At 36.8% G+C, this 23226-nt stretch overlaps 1 protein-coding gene across 5 annotated transcripts; it reads right to left on the bottom strand.

The window, feature by feature from the left end:
- Positions 1-2361: 2361 nt before the first annotated feature.
- On the bottom strand, positions 2362-9052 carry LOC115447419 (ommochrome-binding protein-like). Of its 5 annotated transcripts, none has more exons than XM_030174451.2 (2): positions 8894-9052; positions 2362-3371 (listed from the first exon to the last, which is right to left on the bottom strand). In XM_030174451.2, the coding sequence occupies exon 2, from the start codon at positions 3367-3369 to the stop codon at positions 2491-2493; it is 879 nt and encodes a 292-aa protein (XP_030030311.2). In that variant the 5' UTR covers positions 3370-3371; positions 8894-9052; the 3' UTR covers positions 2362-2490. The 5 variants fall into 5 exon arrangements, with proteins under 5 accessions (XP_030030311.2, XP_030030310.2, XP_037292188.1 ...); XM_030174450.2 differs by lacking the exon at positions 8894-9052 and adding an exon at positions 6242-6332; XM_037436291.1 differs by lacking the exon at positions 8894-9052 and adding an exon at positions 5205-5218.
- Positions 9053-23226: the final 14174 nt, after the last annotated feature.

Raw genomic sequence — 23226 nt, 5'->3', positions numbered from 1 at the left:
GTAAATAAGGCTGCTTAACATTTGAATTGAGAAAAGAATCAAAACCTTGATGTAATTAACAACTGTTTAATAACTTTTAATAAAAATGGTGAGAATCATCAGTCCCCCCCGTGACCATGAAGGCTGCAAAGTCTTAAAAATGTCGAGAGAAAAGTAAAAGTATTAAAACCGCGATAAAATTCGTAAAATAGTTTAATTTAAATGGTGAGAATCAATTTTATAAAGCTATATTTACAACTACGCCCCCACCTACTGCTTACCTCATTCCTTCCCTGTGGAGTAAGTAAAAAGGTGATCCCTCCAAGTCACGCCGATTATTATTATGATAAAAAATGATGAACTGAGTGCCTCTTTATTTTCCCTTTCGTTCATTTTCAATTTTAAAAATCACTTTCACAAGATAGATTTTGCGAGGAAAATTGAGTGTTTACTGAACGGAACTCTAATGATCTCGTGAATATCTTTAATTGATGACTTGAGCAGGATATGTAGATACGTCCCTTGTATACAAATTCTTTGGCGCTTAGAATAGATCGACCTGGAAATCTTTGGGGAAGGCCCATGTTCAGCAGTGGACGTCCTGCAAATTCTTTGAAATCTGTAAGTGTAACGTGCGGCCAACGGCCACGGCGGCTAATCTCAACGGAGATCAACCAGGTGCATTAAAGTGCACAAGTATGCGCGCCATACACACGTGCACTCTCTGTCCGAATCCGATATGACTGGAGAGAGATCAGGCGCAGGACCAACGGCTTTACATGCTTTTTGAGGCACGGCTATCACACCGCCAACTTCCTGATTCCGAACTGCGACTGAGTAATTTTTTCCGGTTTGACCCGGGATTTAAGGCCAGGACTTCAGCGCGGCAGTCGTAATCGTATCGCGTAAGCATTACAAAGCCACCGAAGTAGTGGAATGTGTAACGTAATTCTGAAGATCGGAAGTCGCCGATATAGTCCAGGATTAGCGAGCTAAACCGGCAGTGGGCAGAGCACATAGCTCCTAGAACTGATAACAGATGGGGTAGAAAAGTCCTCGAGGGGATACCACGAACTGACAAGCGCAGCGTTGGACGTCCTCCTTAATGGTGGACGTATGAACCCACAGGACCTAGACTGTTTCCAATAGGTTAGTCTGAAAATTGGGAATATCGAAGCGAATTGAATATGTTTAGTAGTGGGCTACCAAAGCCTAAGAAGAAGAATGTAAATCAAATAATCTCGACTATTGTCCGTCGTTTGTCGACAGTCGCTAGAATTATGCCGGCCCCTTCCGGGATGTACAGCATAAATACAAACAACTAGGTTTGCTCGCGACTCCGCCCGCGTTAATGCTCATTCTCTCTACTACCATCAGGGGAATGCTCGTCTCGTCATTCAACAACAATAACACAAGGTATTAAGTTGCATACCTGATAATTCTCTATATGAATTTTGATAGTGTGTAAAGTTTACCAATCCACACTAGGCCAGCGTAGTGGACGGCCTTCCTCTCAGTAGTAGAGGAAGCCCGTGCCCAGCAGTGGGACAATATACAGGGCTGATATTATTATATAATGCCAGTTCGTTTGCTGGCAAATAAAAAAGATGACGTGGGTTTTTTTAATCCGGATACAACATATACACAATCAGTATCTATTAATATCCCACCAACTAACGCATTGTTGTCATTAAGAGTCGGGTCAATTAACAGTTTTCTCAGCGGGCGGCGATTAAAACGACTCACCAAGGTCGGGGCCTCATCAATGACGCAACCTATATTTGTTGTGGTAGTGGGCCTGACAGATATCCTGCCACACCGCATTTAATGTAAACTACTTTTTAGTCACGACTACAGCGCCACCTATGGGGTCCAAAAACTTTCAAGCTGCAACTAACTAAACTGTCACTGAAAAATCATTAATCTGTTAGATGATTTTAGAAGTTATAGTGTATAAATAAACAAATTGTCAACGTTTCCTGTGTTTCCGCGTTGATTTATTATAATTATTCTTTGATACAAATCTTGTCCTGGTAATTAGGAACACAACAAAAAAGGAATCAGTCAAATCAGTTCAGCCGTTCTCCAGTAATACTTTTAGATACATGTAGCAACAGATTTTTATTTATATAGGATTTATATGTTATTGTTCCTCGTTATTATGAAGACTGAACAATAAAGACCTGCAAGAACAGAGCCTTTTCCTAACCTAAAAGCTAGCAAATCGTAGTTTAATCTGCAATGTGGATAATCATGTGCGTCAATCACTTACTAGGTAACCCATTATGTCGTTTGTGCTTTCACCTTTAAAGAAAAAAGACACGTCTCAAGGACTAGGTCATTAGTCACTCGAAGATTTTTATGTGTAAACTAAACACTCAGTAAAATCTTTACTCAACATAACTATTAATGCTCATAAAATCATCAAATTGCTTAAATGTGGTACAAATATAATAGCTAATTAAAACAGAATAAAACAAAAAACAATATATTAAAAACAAACAATACCATTCAAATAATCGTACAATTATATTTAGTTTCTGTCAACCTATAAACTGACTTATCCATTGTGAATATGATATTATTTTCATTATCAAACGTCATCGCCCCAATGGAGGTCAGATGTGCCACTTTCACTATCTTAGACCTATACAAATTCTTATCAATTACCACTCTGTATATACCGTCTATCCACCAAGTGTACACCTCACCATCCAAGTCAATGGTAAGTCCTCGGAAGAACGCATTTATCGACAACCTGTGTGTGATGGCATCCTTACCCACATACAACCCGTAGCTATTCAGGAAAACAATCACATCATTTTTATTAACTACGAAGGTCTTCACCGGCATATATTCCAGTAAAGTCTTGAAATAATCCCCTTTCTTGACAATCACACCTCGGTCGTCGAACCTCACGAAGTAAACGTAGTGTTTGTAGAACAGGCTTCGTATATCATCCCCGAGGCTGCTGTACGGCACCACGATATTCGTTTTCGCGTCTAACAACACTATTCCACCATCTCCACCTAAGTAGACCCGCCTGTTCTCCTGATCAATGGCGAAAGTACCAATATTAACAACCAACTTCGGTACTCCATTAATAACTCCGCTGATGTTCTGATCGTCGAGGTTAACAAAACCAATTTTGTAATACTCTTCGTCGTCGATGGTCGGTTCGAAACTGTAGAACAATCGGTTCTCGTATCTCAGCAAGTCTATTTTGTGTATGACGATTTTGTTTCTGAAAGGCGCCTGGAGGTCGAGGAGGTGCGTGACGTTGTAACAGATCTTGTCGAAGAGGACGCACGAGGCGCACTCCGCAGCCACCTCGATCTCGATCCGCGCCGCCGACGCAACGGCCAGCAGCGCGAGGAGGATCATCATCATGTCTGTAACAATATATAATTAAATCAATCTCTTTGTTGAGTCACCAAGTACTTCCGTTACTAAAATAAAGAAAGTACTGGTATAGATTTAGTGAGTCAAAGTTTGTGTGCGTCTCTATTTCAAAACTGAGTTATTATAGCTATTCAGTATTTATACCCAATGGTATAACGAATTCATTACCTATTGTGACGGAAATAGAGCACCGTACTGTATGTTATCTATGTAACTCTTCATATATACAGACGTGGGGTAATATATAAGTATTTAGATCGATATCAGCGGAAAATATGCGCCATGACATCAGTGGTCATCAGTGTCCGCCCACTGGAGGTACTGTCAGAAGTACGGTAAAAAATGTCATGTCAGCCGCTGAATGGGCGATAAATGAACGGACTCGATCTAGGTCCGCTCATCCCGAGAATCTCCACAACAAGAAATATATGTTGCGGCCCCGATGTCCTAGAATGGTATAATTTATGATCTGAAGAAAAATACGTTTTGCGTTTCGGTAGAAATGTTCAAATGTATTTGTATTATATTATATGGGTTTCATTGAGTGCGAGCATTGACAACGGGCATTGGGATGCTGTTGTCCTTAATCCTTATGAATATAATCAATTCATCACAGCTTAACAACTAATCCAATAAGACCTGCGTGTGGTGAAACGATTTGGGCCAATGTTAGTATCTAACAAAGCTTTTCGCGGGGGAATCCGATTACAAACCTCTCTGTGAAGCTTAGTTACATAGGGATCTAGGAATTGCGAAATCTAGACGCGTTACCGTTGATGCTAAATGGCTGTTGTTTTTGTCACACTGATTGAATTGTGTGCCAAAATTTAGCAACAAAGGCAAATATTTGTTGACCTAATTAATGTCATATGTAAATCAATTTTAATTTAATTTCTGTCTAAAAATACGACCATTCATAACTTTTAAAACAGTTCAAAACGTTCTCTTGGCTATTAGTTTATATAAAAAAAAATACCCATCTACTTCTAACCTGTAAAAACGAGCGAAAATCCCCGCCAATAATAATCCCGAAACCTCAAATCAAACACTCACATATCAAAGGCGCAACATGCAACCCCTTAATTTGGCTCAAAGGGTCCACTGCAACGCGGCCCGACCGAGCGGAGGTTGCGAACAAAACTGGGGCAGTACCGGCAAATCGATACCATTGTATGACGTCAGTTTATTAAATATTTAAAGCAATTAGAATTGGAGGTTGCGTTGTAGAAAAACTATTGCACTTTATTGATATTAATGGCGAATTAAATGGTATGTTTTTAGAGAACTGAGGTTGCGGGTTCTATTCCGCTGCGTAGTACGTGCGAGGTTTCAATAAAAATACACATCTATCATCAGCCTATATCTTTATCCACCGCTGGAGATAGGCTTCCTCCAATATGCGCCATTTTACCCAGTCTTCGGCCATACATACACACCTAAGTTGGCTCGAATTGGAATTGATCCCTCTATTAAAAAACATATATCATAACATATATCATAATATTCTAGATTGCACACACTTTTCTGAAGTTATGTGTGTATTCTTTGCAAATTATCGCTTGCTTTAACTATGAAGTTTCCTTCATATTGCGAGGAAACAGTAGGCCAGCGTGGTGGACTAAGTCTTAATCCCTCTCGGTAGTAGAGGGTGGCCCGTGCCCAGCAGTGTTATGATATATAATATAGTACTAATATTATTATATATTATTTTACATTTAAAGTAATTTTTACCGTTTTTAACAGACTTAAAAAAAGGAGGAAGTTATCAATTCGACGTGATTTTTTTTTTTTTTATTTTGCTTTTAGAGTCTAGACACACTTACATTGTTTTTTTATTACATATTATGAGTATAACATCTGATCTACAAAAATATCACTTGTGTTCGTCACAAAATGTGGTTTATAATGTATTTTGTACACAAGAGGACGGGTGAGACATAAAGAAATACATTTCTTGCAAAACATACCATGTACCAGTATACCAATAAGGTACCCCACGTAGATATTGACAATCCCAACTTGTACGCAAGAAAAACGCACTAGATTATCTTGCAATTTGTTCTTGTATAATTTCAATAGACTAATCTAATTTACTGCTACACACACACACATTTTACCCCCAAAGTGGTGGGTAGTTACGCAACAAGTGCTCCCACTCTCGGCCGAGTGTACCGCTCCTATGATATGACAGAAAGGGAGCCTATCGCCTTCCAAATTCCGGGCTGATACTGAGTAGCAAAGTCCAATATCATTTTGCCCGATCAGGGGATTGAACCTGTGACCTCAGTACTGCAGTAAACAGACTGATCCCGAAACGCGACACTTACCACTAGGTCACATTGGCGGATTTTATATCTTATAGATGGCCGTTGCTATCAAACAGATTCTACTACCACCAAAACAAATCCCGCACAATAACCAAAGTCACGGGAAATCGCCAGTTCAACCCGAATTACCCTCAATAATTGCCACTGACCTTACTATTTATATTTTGAATTCGCACAATTCGGTGCGTTCACTGCGTGGAAATAAGGTTGATGCTATTTTTATAACAAAGTTCATTCTAAATTTACTTCGCTGTTTATCGTTAGAATACGCGTTTCGGTATGGAAGTGTTGCTGATTAAGTTGACCACTTATTTTCAGAGATCTGATTCAAAGACTCTATTTTAATACTTGCAACGTTAGATATAATACTTTTGTTGAAGTCGCACACAATTTAAGTAATGTTTACTATTCTGAACAAACAATGTATTCTAAATGTTACTCTCTATGTCCTTGCTATTGTTCTCCATTCTATAAGAGTCAATAGGCCTTGTTTTACATGTTATAATATGCAGTATTCCTGCAGATTTGTTTACCAGCAAATGATCCATGATTATGAGGGGAGCGCCCCCTATCGCGTAGTATCGGTGCATTGCTGATTATCCTCTTCATATTTACCTTGGCAACAATAAATGGATTTTTTTTACGAGATTCAATTGTTGCTATGTGTACCAGTCTGCCCATTTCATTCAGTAATATTCAAAACCCCCATCTTTAAGTAATGCTCGTAATTCTTTGTGATTCACAAGATCCAATGCTCTTCAAAATAGAACAAGGGTCATTGCTTGGCTATGTCGTCGCAGATCTTGATAACTAGTTTAATGGAACTATGGAACAGTTGATGATGATACTAGTGGCGAAAGGTCAAATTTTTTGAAAGGGTACCCGAGCCATTATATAAATCCTCATGTGCATGAATGCGATCTAAAAATCGTTTTAATGATTAATAATATCAGCCCTATATTAAATACTGTCCCACTACACAGTCCTCCTCTACTACTGAGAGGGATTAGGCCTTAGTCCACCACGCTGACCTCGTGCAGATAGGTAGACTTCACACACCCTCAAAATTCCTGTAGAGAATTTCTCAAGCATGCAGATTTACTTACGATGGTTTCCTTCACCGTTAAAGCGAGCGATAATTCATAAATGGTAATTAGTTTACATCAATTATAAAAAGCCGGCAGCAATCTGGTAGTATGAACCCTTCATCATTGGAAGATACTGAAAAAACTGTCATTCTCATAGAAATTGATTTTCGGCAATTAGAAAGTGAAGACAATAAAACAAAGTGGCACGTACAGCCAGAAACTTATAAGTAAATACCATTTACATATTATGAAACAAAGTCCCCTTTTCTGTGTGGTTGTAAATTATCGTTTTTTTTTTAAATCTACTGAGCGGATTTTTATGAAATTTGGTATGGAGATAGTGTAAGACCCTGGGAAAGTCATAGGCGTTACATCCCAGGAAAATATATAGCGGGACTTTTATCCCGGAAGACTCCTTCACGAGAGCAAAGCCGGGAGCAAAAGCTAGTTAAAAATGAAAATATCATGTCACATAAATATCTGCTATGATTTCATTTCTTAGACATATGACGGAACTGATTACGTGACGCATCATAAGGTCCTCGGTGAGACATTCATGGTCGTCTGTTTATAAATAGATATGGCCCTATTTATGAAAGTAGGTGACCAGACACTTACAACATACATTGGAATTCCGATCTAGGTATTTCATTTTAATTCTGAAAAAAAAGTTGGTAAGAATCAATTTTGGGGTCTATTTTGTTGTGAATACAAGTTTGTTTATGATATTTGATAATTAATTTCGTTACTGTTTGGCTCGCAGCTGAATTTATTAAGTATTTTTTTTACATTTTTTAAACATTACGTTTACAAAAATGCCCCACTATACATTTTTCTATGATTGAATTATCACATTAATCTTAAATAGATTGAGATATAATTTGGCATATCAAAATTATACTTTACAATAATATTATAATTGCTAAAGTTTCTGTCGACATTTAGATATAAGTAAACGCAGAAACTACTAAAGTTATATGGATGAAATAAGGTACAATATCCTAGATGAACATAATATTATAGGACATCGTATACTTTAACATATTAAAGGACATACTGGGATAAGATTTCCACTCGAGTTGATTTTTTAAAACAAACATTGTGTTCACTTCTCGTCAACGCGTCGTGCAATCTCTCCCAAACACTCAACTTGTTAAGTTCAAAGCTTCAAACAGACATGACGATGTTTCAAAGACCCTTGACCTGAATTATGTAAGTAAAATCAATAATAATTGCTTTGACTTTTGTTTCCAGTGAAAATCAATAGAGTTGGTATTGAAATAGAACAAGTTATAAAAAAAGCCGTCGAGAAATATTATAAATATGGCTTGATGATGTTTGTACGATTCGACGTTTTATAGAAGTTAACGCGTATATACATCTATAATGGATTTGGAAGGTTGGCAAATATAGAGGTCAAAAATTTTAAATACAAACTACTTTTTGTCGTATTCATTCGCATTGGAACTTTTATTCTGATCCTTCTTAGGGTTAATTTCTCAATTTATATTCGGACGAATCATTATGATTTGTTATGTTTACGCGAATGTTGATTATTGTAATAAAATTAGTTTTATCATTTTGTGGCGGTTTTTACTTTTATTTTTCTGTCAACCTTTCGAAGAACTTCAGACATCATGATGCTGCAGTCTTCAAAACGTCAGGAGAATATAAAAATAAAAAAGCCGATAATATCCAAAAATCATTTTTATTACAATGAACCATTATGACATAGTTTAATAATGATTTCTTATGTTTACGCGAATGTTAGACATTAAAATTAAACTATTTTATCGCTATTTTTATATTTAAATTTTTTAAATTTTATATCATCATTTAATTTTATTTCATTAAATTATTTTAACTTATCATGAGAACAGTGAAATTTACTTAATATATATATAAAATAAAATTTATGCCTCTCAGTAGTAGAGGAGGCCCGTGCCCAACAGTGGGACAATATATAATACAGGGCTGATATTATTATAAAATTTATCTAATATATTTTTTGTGATTAAAAATTTAATAAAAGTATGTCAAAATACTATAAAAAAAATCGCATAAAGCTCTTCAAAGTAAACAGTTAAAAATACATACCTTTGTTAATCACACGAGATCGGATCCAGAAACAGCATTACTATACCAGTGCACCCTGTTTTGTGTCATGTTCCTTAGTCAACGTGTCAATATATTTTACAAGTATTTGTTGTACACGCGCGCGTCGTTTACAAGTCTGTGTGACAGTGCGTGCGATACTCCATCACCGTTGAATATAATGTTACCTTATGATGCGGAGGTGTGGAGACGTGTTGAGCTATAAAAAAAATACTGATGTTTTTTTATTAATAATATATTTTATAGATAACTTGTAATAGACGAAGTTTTAAACTTGAATGTTTTAAAAAACAATATACAAGAATTGCTTAGATATTTTTACGATTTTTTAGGCTACTAAATTCGCAAGTATTGTTAATAAATATGTGAAAAAATTAACATAATTTGAGTTTATATAAAATTAGAGAACGTCGAATTACTATCTAGATTTGTTTAAATACATCGACTCTACACATTCCCTGTTCTAATCAACGAATATTAACACGGATGGTGAGTCCGAACAAAAGGTCCGGATTCGGCAACTCACCGGCACCGATCAAAACAATAAAAAAACTATTGTGGCACGGAAATGGACGGCTATACTACAATTATTTATCGGTATATAATTCTGCTCCACATAATAATAAGTATATAAAGTGATACAGTATAATAACCAGAGGCGGCCTTAAGGTTTACGGTCTTACCGACGAAAATGTTAAAACTGGGGAACTTTTTTTTGCTTCGCTTGGCGCCTCGCATCGTTTTCTTTTTGCTTTCTCCTCGCGTCGTTTAGGTCCGCAACTGATACTCACACATATCACGTATTTATAGCTGAAGGGATAGGCAGAGGTGCAAACTGTTCACCTACTTTTGGCCATGTGTCTTCCATGTGAATGTGATAGGTGGAGAGCTTTTCGTATATTGAGCACTAATTCTTGACCCCGCACTGGAATTCAGCAGAAAAACCTAATAATACTGCCAGACACGGGATTCGAACCCGAGACCTCACGGCTGTAGTCATCCCACGCACGCAATACAACTAAGCTACCGACAGTCTTAGTCAGACCGAACAAAAGCTGGTCTACATTTAACTAAAAACATATTATACACATTTACATAATTAAAATTTAGACTTGTAAGTAATTATATTCGTGTTGAAAAATTATTAAATACTAGCTGACCCGACAGACGTTGTCCCGTCTTAACTATAAATTTGCAGCGCGCATTCTGTCAATCGCTAAGAGTTATTTCAAATAATTGATAGTAATCATATTTTCGTTAAGTTTTCTTAAATTCTCTATATTTCCGCGCATTTTTTTTTATTTTTTTCTTTCATAAGAACCTTCTCCTGATAATAACAAACACAACAACAAAAAATATAAAATCGGTCCAGCCTTTCACGCGTGATGGCGTGACCAAGGGAAATAGGGATTCATTTTTATATATATAGATATCAAATGCATGTGATTTGCACATTTTTAATGCTTTTTTAGCACATTTTCTGTAAATATGTTATTTTTGTATTAATATCTAAGGACGCTGTGACATCTTGTCACACGGACATTTCAAACAACGAATTATTTATTGCTAATATATAAATTTTAGAGCACAAATTGGTCCTGATGATCGATCTATAACTAACTATATCGTTTATTGTATTTTTGGAAATACAAGTCTTATTTATTTATTTTAATCATTTATTTATTATTAATATCAAAGTACATACAACAATGTTATAAATAATGGCTAATTCTAACTTAGTGTAGGACAATACTAGTAGTAGCTATATAAACGTGCTGCCGGTGCTTAAAAAGGAAAACCTAAGCTATAAGCATCAGCAACCTTCCATTGTCTCTGAATTTAGTATATATTATTAGACCAGAATAGTGATTAGGAATTTATGTCTGCACAAAGCTTTCAACAAAGACAATGAAATTGCAAAGAAACGCGACTGCTATTGTCAAAACTGTTTCGTGATTCCTACAGTAAACCCATGTGGACAGGCTCTCCAAAGCTGTATGTGGCTAGGACAGCTCGATTGGATTACATACTGCCTGCCTGGCCAGATATTCTCTGATGCATCTCACAGCGACAAATACTGCAGTGTTGCGAATTTATCGAAATAAAACTATTATTTGGATTTTATCGCGTTTTTTTTGTATTATAATTTTCTCCCATTACAAAGACTGCAGCTTTCATGGTCACGGGTCTGAAGTATTGGTCGTCCAAGTTAAAGTTGCAATACCTATATTTTATAATTATACAAAATTGTTAACTATTGACGATCCGATTTACGCAGAATGAGCTCAGTGTCCTGAAGTCTAGCAGCTGGTCTTTTGGGTGCGATGTAATTTACTGTACAATAAATACAATATGCTAGTATCACGATGTAATTATAACAAAGATAGTATGTTTTATAATGTCTCAACATGATGTTTCCAAAGTAATTTCGGCCACAGCGACAACTAAAACTAAGTCTGGGCAACCAATAGACTTTGTTCTGCCCTTTGAATACTTTCTTACGTGACTAATGTAGCCAATTAACGTATCATCATTTTTATCATCAACTAAATGATGTCTGCAGCAGCACATGCATTTTTGAATACGAATCTAGGCCTTTTCGTACGAAAGCACCGCGAAGACGTGTTGCTAACTCTACACTATTATGAAAATGATAGTAGCTTCAGTCTATAGTGGTGGTAAATCTTGTATACAAGAGGAAGTGTAGCTACCATAGCAATTTCTATTTCAACCGCCAAGCTGCAATAGACATGCAGTTGTGATCCGGTTTAAGGGACATTGTAGCGAACGTTAATACAGGAAATTATGAGGATTAACATCTTATGTATGACTAGCTTCCGCCTGCAGCTTCGCCCGCGTGGATTTCGGACTTCAAAAATGGAGGAGGTGTTCAATTTGTCGGGATGTTTTTTTAATGTATGGTGGTATGCAGGTGGTCAGATTGACCGGTCAGGGTCTGATGATGGGATCCTGGTGAAATCGAAGGAAGCATATACCATGATTCAGTATTCACGCGTGATGGCTTATTATTAGCGTATTTCATGTATAACTTTGGTGTTTCTATACCGATTTCTATGATTCTTTTTTATGAAATATTTAACAATGTTAACTTTTTTAATTAGGGATGACTGAGAGTGTTATAAACGTAAGAGTAGACAAATATAATGAGAAAGCTTCGAACTGCTAAGCTATCGGGAGTTACACGTGTTATTGTGAGTCAACCATAAAAGATAGACATATGCTGTCGTGGGATATTTTTTACATAATTTTAAGGAGAACATTTCCGTCATACATGATTTCTGTGTAGCTTTAACCATTAAAGTTACACACGCGACGGAAGCTTAAAAAATGGAGTAACTTCTCCCGTTTTCCCAACATTTCCCTTTACTGCTCTGCTCCTATTAATTGTAGCGTGATGAAAAGTATACTATAACCAGCACAGGAGTATGACAAATAATTGTACTAAGTTTCGTTAAACTCCGTCGAGTAGTTTTTGTTTCTATAACGGTTATACAGACAGACAGACAGACAGACAGACAAAAATTTTACTAATTGCATTTTTGGCATCAGTATCGATCCCTAATCACCCCCTGATAGTTATTTTGGAAATATATTTCATGTACAGAATTGACCTCTTTACAGATTTATTATAAGTATAGATAGATATAGATGAGCGCAGAGGAGTGCCACGCAGTATTTTATTATATAATTTCTATATGGTGTTGCTACTGTTTATGGGCGGTCGTAGCGCTTACCAGGTAAGAAGCATGCTCGTCTCGTCATTTAACTGCAAATAAATAAAGTGAGTTTCATATTAGTTTAGTCTGCGTCACATTTTTTTTAACATACGTGCACTACAAAGTGCGCACTGCACCTGATGGTAAGTAGAGTGGGGTCCAATCAAATGACGAGAGATGGTTACCCCTCGGCAGTCGACACAATTATGCCGGCCTTTTAGAACATACACAGGCTGATCCCACACTTATGCCAGCCTATAAGAACCGGATATACACAAGCTGATCCCGCGACACTTACGTGAGCCATTATGGCAGGTTTTAATACCTTGTGTACGGTGGTCGCTATCTGGGCGGATATAAAATAAGGTTCTGTTTACGAACTCTTCAAGATTATTTTGGTATATTAAAATAATAAAAGTATGTGATCGTTATTTGCGCATCCAAGTCGGAGCGAGTGCAATTCAATTAAATTAACGGTGGTTGTAATCTCAATATCCTGTTGGTGAAAGACAGGCGGCTAATGAATTCCAGCCTTACCGTGCGGCCACGAAAAATATTATTCTTACATTTTAATTCTGTAATCCATACTTCATCTTTCACATAAGCTTCCCTATGTTTAATAATTTGCACGTAACCTTATAATATAGTAGTAGTAACCTAATAATAGTGAATTTGTGATTTGATTTATATTTGATTTGATATTATATAGTCACACACCAGTGGCGAAGTGTGACTTTTTCGAAAGGAAACCCGACACCACATATAGGTACTTAACATGCATAAATGAGGTTTGCAAATCTTTACAATGATAATTAGATTTTACATAAATTACAAAAGGGAATGGAAAGAGAAGCAAGCAGGAATCAGGTTATTTGGACCCTGCGCCACTGCAAACATTATATATATTTTTTTAAAACAAGCACCACAAAATGACTCCACTGCACGTAATGGTAAGCGCGATACCGTCCGGATAGAGTATCGAATGGCTACTTTATTTATGGTAAAAATATCTGATCTTTAGTATAAAAGATCGTATAAAATTACGTTTTGATTGTCGATATTTGCGAAAACTCAGACAACTTCGCAACCAACCGTGTCGAAACTAAATCCAAACATTAACTTCTTCACAAGCTTGCACAGTGTTCACGATGTTTCTGATACACGTTGGTTATAAAATGGAGGTACTCTGGTCCAGCCAGCGCATTCAAAGTAGTATAACTATTAACATAATAAGAAATACACACAAACACACACACCTTAAAATTTCCTATAAAGTACTTCCTAGGTATGCAGGTTTCCTCATGATGTTTGCCTTCACCGTTAAAGCAAGTACTAATTCACAAAGAATACACAAAACTTTTAGAAAAGTCAAAGGTTTGTCTCGGCAATCCGTTCCACACCCAACTACAACATGGCCGCTCCATATAATAATTTAATTAAATTAATACACATGTTACTATGTTTATAAAAACTAATACTGCATCCAGCGATTTAACCACTCGTTTCACAGCCCCACACAATAAACTCACGCGGTGTCTCCACCCTTGGTAGGCCGTTTAAACTGTCTTTTGACGCTCGCGCCCCAGTTGCGGGCTTTTTGCATTTTTCATCGTGACCCACCTTTACTAGAACAACAGATCGACAAGTTTCGTGGGTACATTTCCGTACAAATGTTTAATATTACTATCGCTTTATGGTAATCTATACTTATTTATAAATCTGAAGTGTTTATTTGAACGCGCTTATCTCATGAACTACTAAATAGTTTTTTTTTTTCATAAACAAGAAGCTATATTACTCTTGTGGCTATAAGCTACTTTTTGTTCTAGGAAAATATTTATCCGGGAAAAACTTTTCACGCGAATAAAGCCGCAGGTAAAAGGCAGTGTTATATATATTATATATTATTGATAATTGTGTAGTTTTTTTTTTAAGATTTGTTTAGCCCTGGCATTGACCTATATTCTACCGACAGAGACGAACATCCATATAAACTCGGTGAGCCCTGGTAAGTTGGTTGGGAGTTACATTCGGCACAATGTATAGGTAGAGTCGTTTGGTAATAAATGCTATTAGTAGTATATATTTTAGTAGTTTAATTTATACTAGTTGTATATTTGTCATAGATATTAGAAATAAATTTAATTTTCTGCGCTCCTGCTCTATACGAATTTTAATTATGCCGAATCTCGCGCTCCACCGTACGCGCAATGTGCTTAGAAGGAGGTACTACGTTTTGTCTTCTTGTATAAATTTACAGATAATTAAGGACTTTCTATGAACGCTGTACGAGTGGACAGTGAACACAACTACACTGTATAAGCAGAAATACAATTTATGCATATTCTCTATTAACAGAGTTGCAAAATACATGCTTTAATTAAAAAACATATTACCTAACCGCATGTATTTAATACAAAATACAAAATATTTTTGGGTCGTGTATTAGATTGTAATTTGAAATAAAATATACAGTATGTAGTATTTTGACTATTTTTATTTAAAATACAAAATACAGTAGGTAATGTAAATAGAGCAGAACTAGTTGGTAATCATTTATTGTTTTTATCAGTAAAAGAATTTTTTTTTTAATGGACATCAGTGGTGAAAGGCAAAGTTTCCGAAAAAGAACCTGACTCAATACATAAACTTACTAATACGCATTAATGCGGCATGCAAATCATTCTAATGAAAATTAGTTTCTTCATAACCGGTTTATGGACCCTTTGCCATTGATGAATACTAGATTTTTAAATATAATGCCGAAAAATTGCTATTTTCTGTACTATTACGCACAAAAGTAAAAAATTGGGTCAAGAGATATGATTCAACATTATTCGGCACAGTTTAGATACCAGTCAATTTAAAAATGGCTACGGATTATCTGTCCAATTAACGCTATATGGGAAGCGAGGGCAGGAGTACCTTAACGGAAAAATATACAAAAATTAAATACATTTCTATGTATTTCATTTAGGTCTCTCATATGTAAGAGTCTGCCTGGGTAGGTACCACCGATATGTCCATTTCTGCCGCCAAACAGCACTGCTGTGTTCCGTTTTGAAGAACATTGTAAGACTTAACATCTCATGTCTCAGGATGACAGAAGAATCCGCCCTGTGGAATGGGGGCGTTTGAAGAATTCCACCACGGTATCCCCTGCCTCGTAAGAGGCGACTAATAGTGGCCACGAAGGGGGTCGTCGGTGGGCAGCAGAGGGCTGTCCGCCCTAGTGCATTTTTGTGCCTCCTTGCACATTTTTCGGTTGACCCCCGGGATGGACGGCAGAGTGTAGTTGGCCTCATGCTGCCGTAGACGCCGAGGGCGTCCTTCGGTGCATGGGGGCTTCTGAGCCCCCCCCCCATAGGAGACGGGCCGCAAGGCGGCACCGCGCAGGGGCGGCTGCGGACGAATACTTAGACACTTCCGTCAGAGGAAGCCCGCAGTCGTCCCTAATGCGCCGAAGAGGGCCACCGCGGAGTTTTAGCTGGTAGGCCGTGCATAGGTTAGTTGTACTCGGGTTAGGGACTCGACCCGGCGGTCGCCCGAAGGTCGTCATCAAATCCGGGCGGCTCAACGCCGGGCCGTAAGGCACGGTTACCCCAGCATAACCGCTCAGTCGCCCCCCACGAAGGCTGGGCGGTAGTAATAAGGGACTTTCTCCGCGAAACCAAAAAAAAAAAAAAAGGATGCCAGTAGAATACCAAACAATACTTTGTAATTTAAGGTGTTGGATGATGTTTTTTCCGTTTCTGGGCGGTCGTATCGCTTACCATCAGACAAACGCCAAGCTCGTCTCATCATTCAAAGCGATAAAATAAAATAATGGTTGTGTACGGTGAAATACAAAGGCATAAGGTGTCGAACAAGTATCTCGCCCGATAGCTCTACTTCTCTATGAACCTCATTTGATAAGTCTACACCTTATTTTTTTTTTAGAACCAAACTTATTTTTTTAGCCTTACACGAGCCGGATTATACAAATACACCGGACTTTTAGGTAGGTAGGACTTTTCGTACACGCTCGCAACTCTTTGAATTAAGTGACCATGCTGTATATAACGTACTTATGAAGCTTCCAAATATAAACTTGTCATCTATATGTTTCATTATCAAGAATCCTCAAGTTGGAGCTCTGACTCCTACAACAATAAAGTCTACAATCAGTAACTGGCTATAATCTCCTCCAAACCAAAGTGTAATATAATTATAAAATAAATTAAATTATTATGAAATTGATGTAATTTAAATAAGCGTTTTCATAAAATTATTTATTCACACACTATTTTTATGTGAGGCGAAATGTGTAAACCTCTATTACCACTGGATTTTAATTACACGGGATTACACTTTTGCTGGAATGAAACTCATTAAATGAAAATTATGCTTTATATTATTTTATCAACACAAACACAACATCACGCGTTTATCTCCGGTGGGGTATGCAGAGGCGCAACCAGGGCACCCACTTTTCGCTAAGTGTGTTCCGTCCCATGATGTGATCGGGACCGACTCTATCACCATATCGGACACAAATTCCAGACCCCGAGCTGATAGCCTGATACTGAGCAGAAAAACCCAAATATCACTTTGCCTGACCCATTCCAACCCAGGACCTCAGAGCGCTGTCGTACCGCGCATTCAGTACACTTGACAACTACGCCACGGAGACAGTCTATTAATCAGTATTTTATTAATAACGTGCAAATGCCAAATTCCCATTGCGGTTCGTTCGAAAACTTTTGTAGGTATACCTTCGTGCAATGACACTCAATAAACTAAGAGAACGTTAGAAAACAATAACTCTTATTTATTGCTGTTTCGTTGTTTCCAATTAGTCTCGACACTTCTCCCACTTCAGAGAAATAGACGGCTGATAAAAATATTTTCTGTATAGAAAAAAGTCAATAAGAGTAACTCAAGAACTATAACGACTCGGTTCAAATGATAGGTATTTTCGGAACCAGCCTTATTGTTATTATAAGAAATAATATGAAATGTGTTTTCGATAATCGACTGTAGTAACATTTTAGGACGCTACATCGTATAACGCGTGAGAATATAGTACAAGTTTATGATTTTACATTACACTAAGACATATTATGAAGGATCGCTTCGTTTAACCACAAGGTTGAATCTCGATTGACAGCACCCACATAGTCCCGTGAGTTTAATTCTAGAAGCGTGTGTCGCGTAGAACATGTTTATCCTGCATTGTTTCCTACATTTCTTGAAAAACACGCGAGAATATTTCTGTAATATCGCATAGAAGACTTAATAATTAATAAGCAGAACATTCTATATGATTGTGTGTTTTGCTTCATTACAAATTGTATCCATCTGTTTACAAATTGCTGTTATGAAAATATATCCCGTGCATCTATACTATTTAAGTAATTAATAATATTACTTCATTTAAAACGTATAGCTGATGATATAGTGTACTTCATTTAAAAGGTTTAGGAACTGGTGAAGGAGTGTAGGCTACACTGGATTTATTATCAAGTGCAATTTTCACATCTGAAATAGAGCCCTTAGTACTAACGCTACCGTGGTTAACTCTCAGCGAAACTAAAAGGTTTTTATTAAATTCCCTTCAACCCAATGCGAATTCAATGTCAGGATAACTTTGAAAAGGTATCTCACAAAAACCCCGAGGAAATATAAATCGCCCCCCGCGGCGAGAAAAGAACTAGTTTCAGATGAATGAGCCCCATTTGCCGGGGACCAACATAAGTGGAAGTTGATTGCCGGATAATTTTTCAGTTTTAGACGTTTTAGGTGCCCCGAGTCGGCATTGTCAGCCGTAATGCTGGGATCATAGGAATTTATTACAGTCAGACACGAAAATGAGTTATTGGCTGAGATTTATTCCCTTTTTTTTTAATACACGTATTTTTGTATCATCTGTGTATACGTTCAAGGATTTTTATATAATACACACATAAATAAATAACATCCCACATATATCTGGATAAGCAGTCTTTATTTACTAAATAATCAATCTTATATAATTTAATAGGATTTTGAGACAGTGATTTTGAACCCCACAACCAACACTATTTTCATGCTAATATAAATACCAACAACATACTCTTTAAACCCGACGCCAAATAAACGAATTCAAAATAAACAAGAAAAAATCAAAACACTAAGAAATTAGTGAACACCGCTCGTTTAATACAAAATACAACATTGAATCTATAGGGTTTATTGAATTGTCGTTGAAAAGCAAAACGCCAGAGATAACCCAATAAATACCACTTTTTGCTGCAAACCGGAGACAGTAGCGGTTAAATCGTAAGATTAACGAATGAACTTGTAGGAGGCTGCCAGACATTGGAAATAGAATTGAACTTGCAGGAGGCTGCCAGACATTGGAAATAGATTTATACTAGAAGTATTATGCCTTTATAATCTTCCTGAGGAGAAATGAGCATATCGACAGTTGGAAGGCTAATTGGATAAAACGACATATTTTTCGAAAAATTTCACTAGTTAATTAAAATTCACTAGTTTAAAAATAACATAAAACGTCCTGATTTTAAATATGTATGGAACTTAGTGTCGCCAAAAAAGGTCGGACAAGTCAATTAGACTCTCAACCGTCGATATAATATTCAATACAATTAATTAAAAGCTTATAAAGCGGCTATAGACTAGTTGGGAGTGAAAATACTGCCGAGACGTGAGTTCAAAACCTAAGGCAAGCACTTCTGACTTTTTTAATGTTATGTGTGTATTATTTATCAATTATCGCGTGCTTTAACTGTGAAGAAAAACATCGTGGGGAAACCTACATAGCTGAGAAGTTCTCCATTAGAATTTCGAAGGTATGTAAGTCTGCCAACCCACAGTAGACCAGCATTGTGGACTAAGGACTAAAATCTTCTCTGTTGTAGAGGAAGCCTGTGCCCAGCAGTGGGACAATATATTCAAGGCTGATATTGTTAATTAAAATGTAATATTTGTATAAATTACATAACCGAGTTAAACGCTATAATTTTACTACTTTCACTAAGTAAATATTCCCTATAACTCTATAATATATTTAGACCTTAACTATTATACAACAACTACAAACCCATGGCATCACATACATCTATATGATATCACGGGAGTTTAAGACACCGTCTTATTGTCATTCTGTATGATGCTTATTCATTTATATGTAGGCAGAAGAAGGCCGCTCGTAATAAAAACTGATATTACATTCTATGTCAAGTTCTGATTTTATCTGACAAGTATTAATGTAACGTCTAACATTATGATGAATATTTCATTCATAACAATATGTGAAACCTGAAAGTCAAAAGGGTTTTAAAGAGGTACCTAACGCGTTTATTTGATCCGCAAGTAATGCTACATTGCAATGATGTTAAAATTAACATTTAACTCTTTTTTGCATTAGCCTCTATAATTAAAAAAAAAAGAGGACTCATACTTCACATATAGGTACAGAGGCCGTTCATTACTTTTGCGTCACGGGTCATCTTGCCCCAACTTCTCCAAAAGTCCCACAATTCATTTCAATTCTATGTATGGACGTAATATAACACTAGTAACAACACACGTATGCGGAAAGCGTGCGAATAGACAATTACTGGTCACACGCGCGGTGCCGCGAGGTCGCTTCTCCTCTGACCCGCCCCTGAACCCAGGATTATGCGAGCACTAATCAATTTGATACCACAGTTGCTACCGACTCAATGTCAGATGACGTTATAATGCGTTCTGCTCTTTATTATTGTAACGGATCTTTTTATCAAGGCAAATTAACTATGATCTAAGAAACGTAACGCTATTTCCTTGTCTGTGCTCAAGTGCTCTAAGGGAGGGGCAAGGGTGGATGGTGCCTCACTCTAGAACTAGCCTCCTATACGAGGGACGAGTTATACGGGGGATTCGTATTGCGAGGATTTCTTTTTTGTTACGTACGAAATCGGAAAGCTTTTTTTTGCCCCCGTTGGCTGCCTTCCTTGTTCAAAATCCTTAGCTACGCCAATGTCTATTGCCATCTTGATGCTGATAGCATTAGTATTTGGTGAGCGCGTATGAGCCTCGAATGAAAGGTCTATTCCACATGCGCGTGTATGGCTGATTTACGCATTTAGAGTTGCATTTTTCTGCCAATTTCGTGCATATATAATATGTACCACAATGCGCTACAACACGACTGTATAAGAGGCACAAAATACAATCAAAGCCTTATATTAAAATAAAAATAATTTTAACAAAAAATTAAACCGCCTTCAAAAACCACTCAAAACCAAAAAATAATTAAAAAATAATTTTACATAACAAGTATATATTGGATACCAATTTTTGAGTCGGTGCCCAATTAAAATTGCTAGTTAGCTATATTTCTTGCATAGTCCATCTTTGAGCTAAATTTCTTTCAAATCAATTAAAAGGAGTAGGTTTGCGTGTACTACTAACAAACGTACACAGTGAAAGGTGTAATACCAAGCACATGTATGGTGTTTCATCTTTTTATTTCCTCTTTTTTCGAGGCAGGAAGTGTAATACACCCACATTTGACCAGCTATATGTAACAGGGGAAGAATTTGGGTAGTGTACAGTTCACAAATTTAAATATTTCCTTAATAGCTTCCATTTGCTGTGCTGCGGCGGTGTGTTTATCTCCGGTGACGATCTAACTTGCTGACTGTACGCTGGCAGCACATTGTTTTCGTATATTCGTTAATGTATTTATCTAGCTTAACTAGCAATTTTAATTAGGCACCGACTCCAAACTTGGTATCCAATAAGTATATACTTGTTATGTAAAATAATTTTTTGGTTTTGAGTGGTTTTTTAAGGCGGTTTCATTTTTTGTTAAAATTATTTTTATTTTTTGCTTTTTTGTGTTAGTAATAAATAAAAAATAGACCGTCTCAATGGCATAGTTGTGTTTCGCTCACGATACGACTATCGCGCTGAAGAGTTACACTTCTGAGTACCACTGAAAAGGGGAAAAGGTGTGATGCTATATATGTATGTAAGAAGTAGATTCAAGCAAACCTAACGCAAAAACACAACTGATATTATTTTGCTCACAGTACAACTATCGCGCTGTGATGTTACACCTCTGCCTACCCCTGAAAAGGCGAAAAGGTGTGATGCTACATATATGTATGTATGTAAGAAGTGGAGTCAACTAAACCCAACGCAAAAACACAACTAATGTGTTTCGCACGCAGTACGACTATCGCGATGAAATTATACGCCTCTGCCTACCCCTGACACGGGGAAAAGGGGTGATGCTATATAGATTTATGTAAGAAGTAGATTCAAGGAAACCTAACGCAAAAACACAACTGATATATTTGGCTCACAGTACAACTATCGCGCTGTGGTGTAACACACCTCTGCCTACCACTGAAAAGGGGAAAAGGTGTGATGCTATATATATGTGTGTAAGAAGTAGATTCAAGCAAACCTAACGCAAAAACACAACTGATATATTTCGATCATACTATAACTATCGCGCTGTGGTGTTACATCTCTGCCTACCCCTAAAAAGTGGAAAAGGTGTGATGCTATATACATATATGTATGTATGTAAGAAGTAGAGTCAATTAAACCCAACCCAAAAACCCTACTGATATGTTTCACACACATTACGACTATCGCGATGAAATGTTACGCCTCTGCCTACCCCTGTCACGGGGAAACGGTGTTATGTTATATGTATTAGTATGTGAGAAGTACAGTCAACCAAACTCAATGCAAAAACATAACTAAATACGTCACAGGAAAGCTAAATTCATGATTTCGTTTTCTTGAACGACATAATTATTCTAGTTTTTTATTTAAAAGCCAAACTACCGAAGCGATGTTGAAAAAAAATATATGGGACCAATCTGGAGAGAAATCGATCGAGTTCTGAGATAACAAACATACAAAAAAAAAATCACGTCGAATTGATAACCTCCTCCTTTTTTTTGAAGTCGGTTAATTAAGATTGTTGATAAGTAATTTGTACAGATTCCGAAATATCCGCTATTATACAATTAGGAAGTTCAAGTTTTCGTGGTAATACAAATTACATGCACGAAACAACATCGACTGCTAAAATCAACCGCAAGAAAGTTCTAATTTCTTTATGAATCACTAGATCGAATATCCTATTGCTTGTTTTACAAAACTTGTATAACTTTTGGTTTCTCAAAAACAATGCAGAGGAAGGAAAATGTCGAAACATTTAGATTACTAAAGACCATATTGATATTTAGTACTAGCTTTTGCTCGTGGCTTCGCCCGCGTGAAGGAGTTTTCCGGGATATTTTTTTCCTGACTTACTTGATATGTATCGTTATATTATGACCAAACTACACAAAATCATTATAAATAATAGCCTTTGTGTTATTCTAATGTGTAACCAATATTACTGTAAAATTTCATCCAAATCCGTTCAGTAGTTTTTTCGTAAAAGAGGAACAAATGTACATACATCCATCCTCACAAACTTTCGCATTTATAATTCTAGTAGAATAAGTAGGATATTATCTATAAAAACCTTACGTTACAAGAGATAATCCGAGATAATGTTCTTGAAAAATGGAAAGGTCCCAT

The sequence above is a fragment of the Manduca sexta genome, chromosome 7, assembly GCF_014839805.1.
Source record: "Manduca sexta isolate Smith_Timp_Sample1 chromosome 7, JHU_Msex_v1.0, whole genome shotgun sequence".
NCBI lineage: Eukaryota > Metazoa > Arthropoda > Insecta > Lepidoptera > Sphingidae > Manduca > Manduca sexta.
Note: the sequence above shows the minus strand (reverse complement) of the source record. Positions and strands in the feature narration are given on the sequence as shown.

Bases quoted from the DNA above. Each gene is read 5' to 3' on its own strand.
- LOC115447419 (XM_030174450.2), bottom strand. From the start codon at position 6,317: ATGAAGAGGATAATCAGCAATGCACCGATACTACGCGATAGGGGGCGC. The intron at 3,372-6,241 runs GTAAACAAATCT...ATATTGTTACAG, and splicing joins TAATCATGGATCATTTGCTG to ACATGATGATGATCCTCCTC.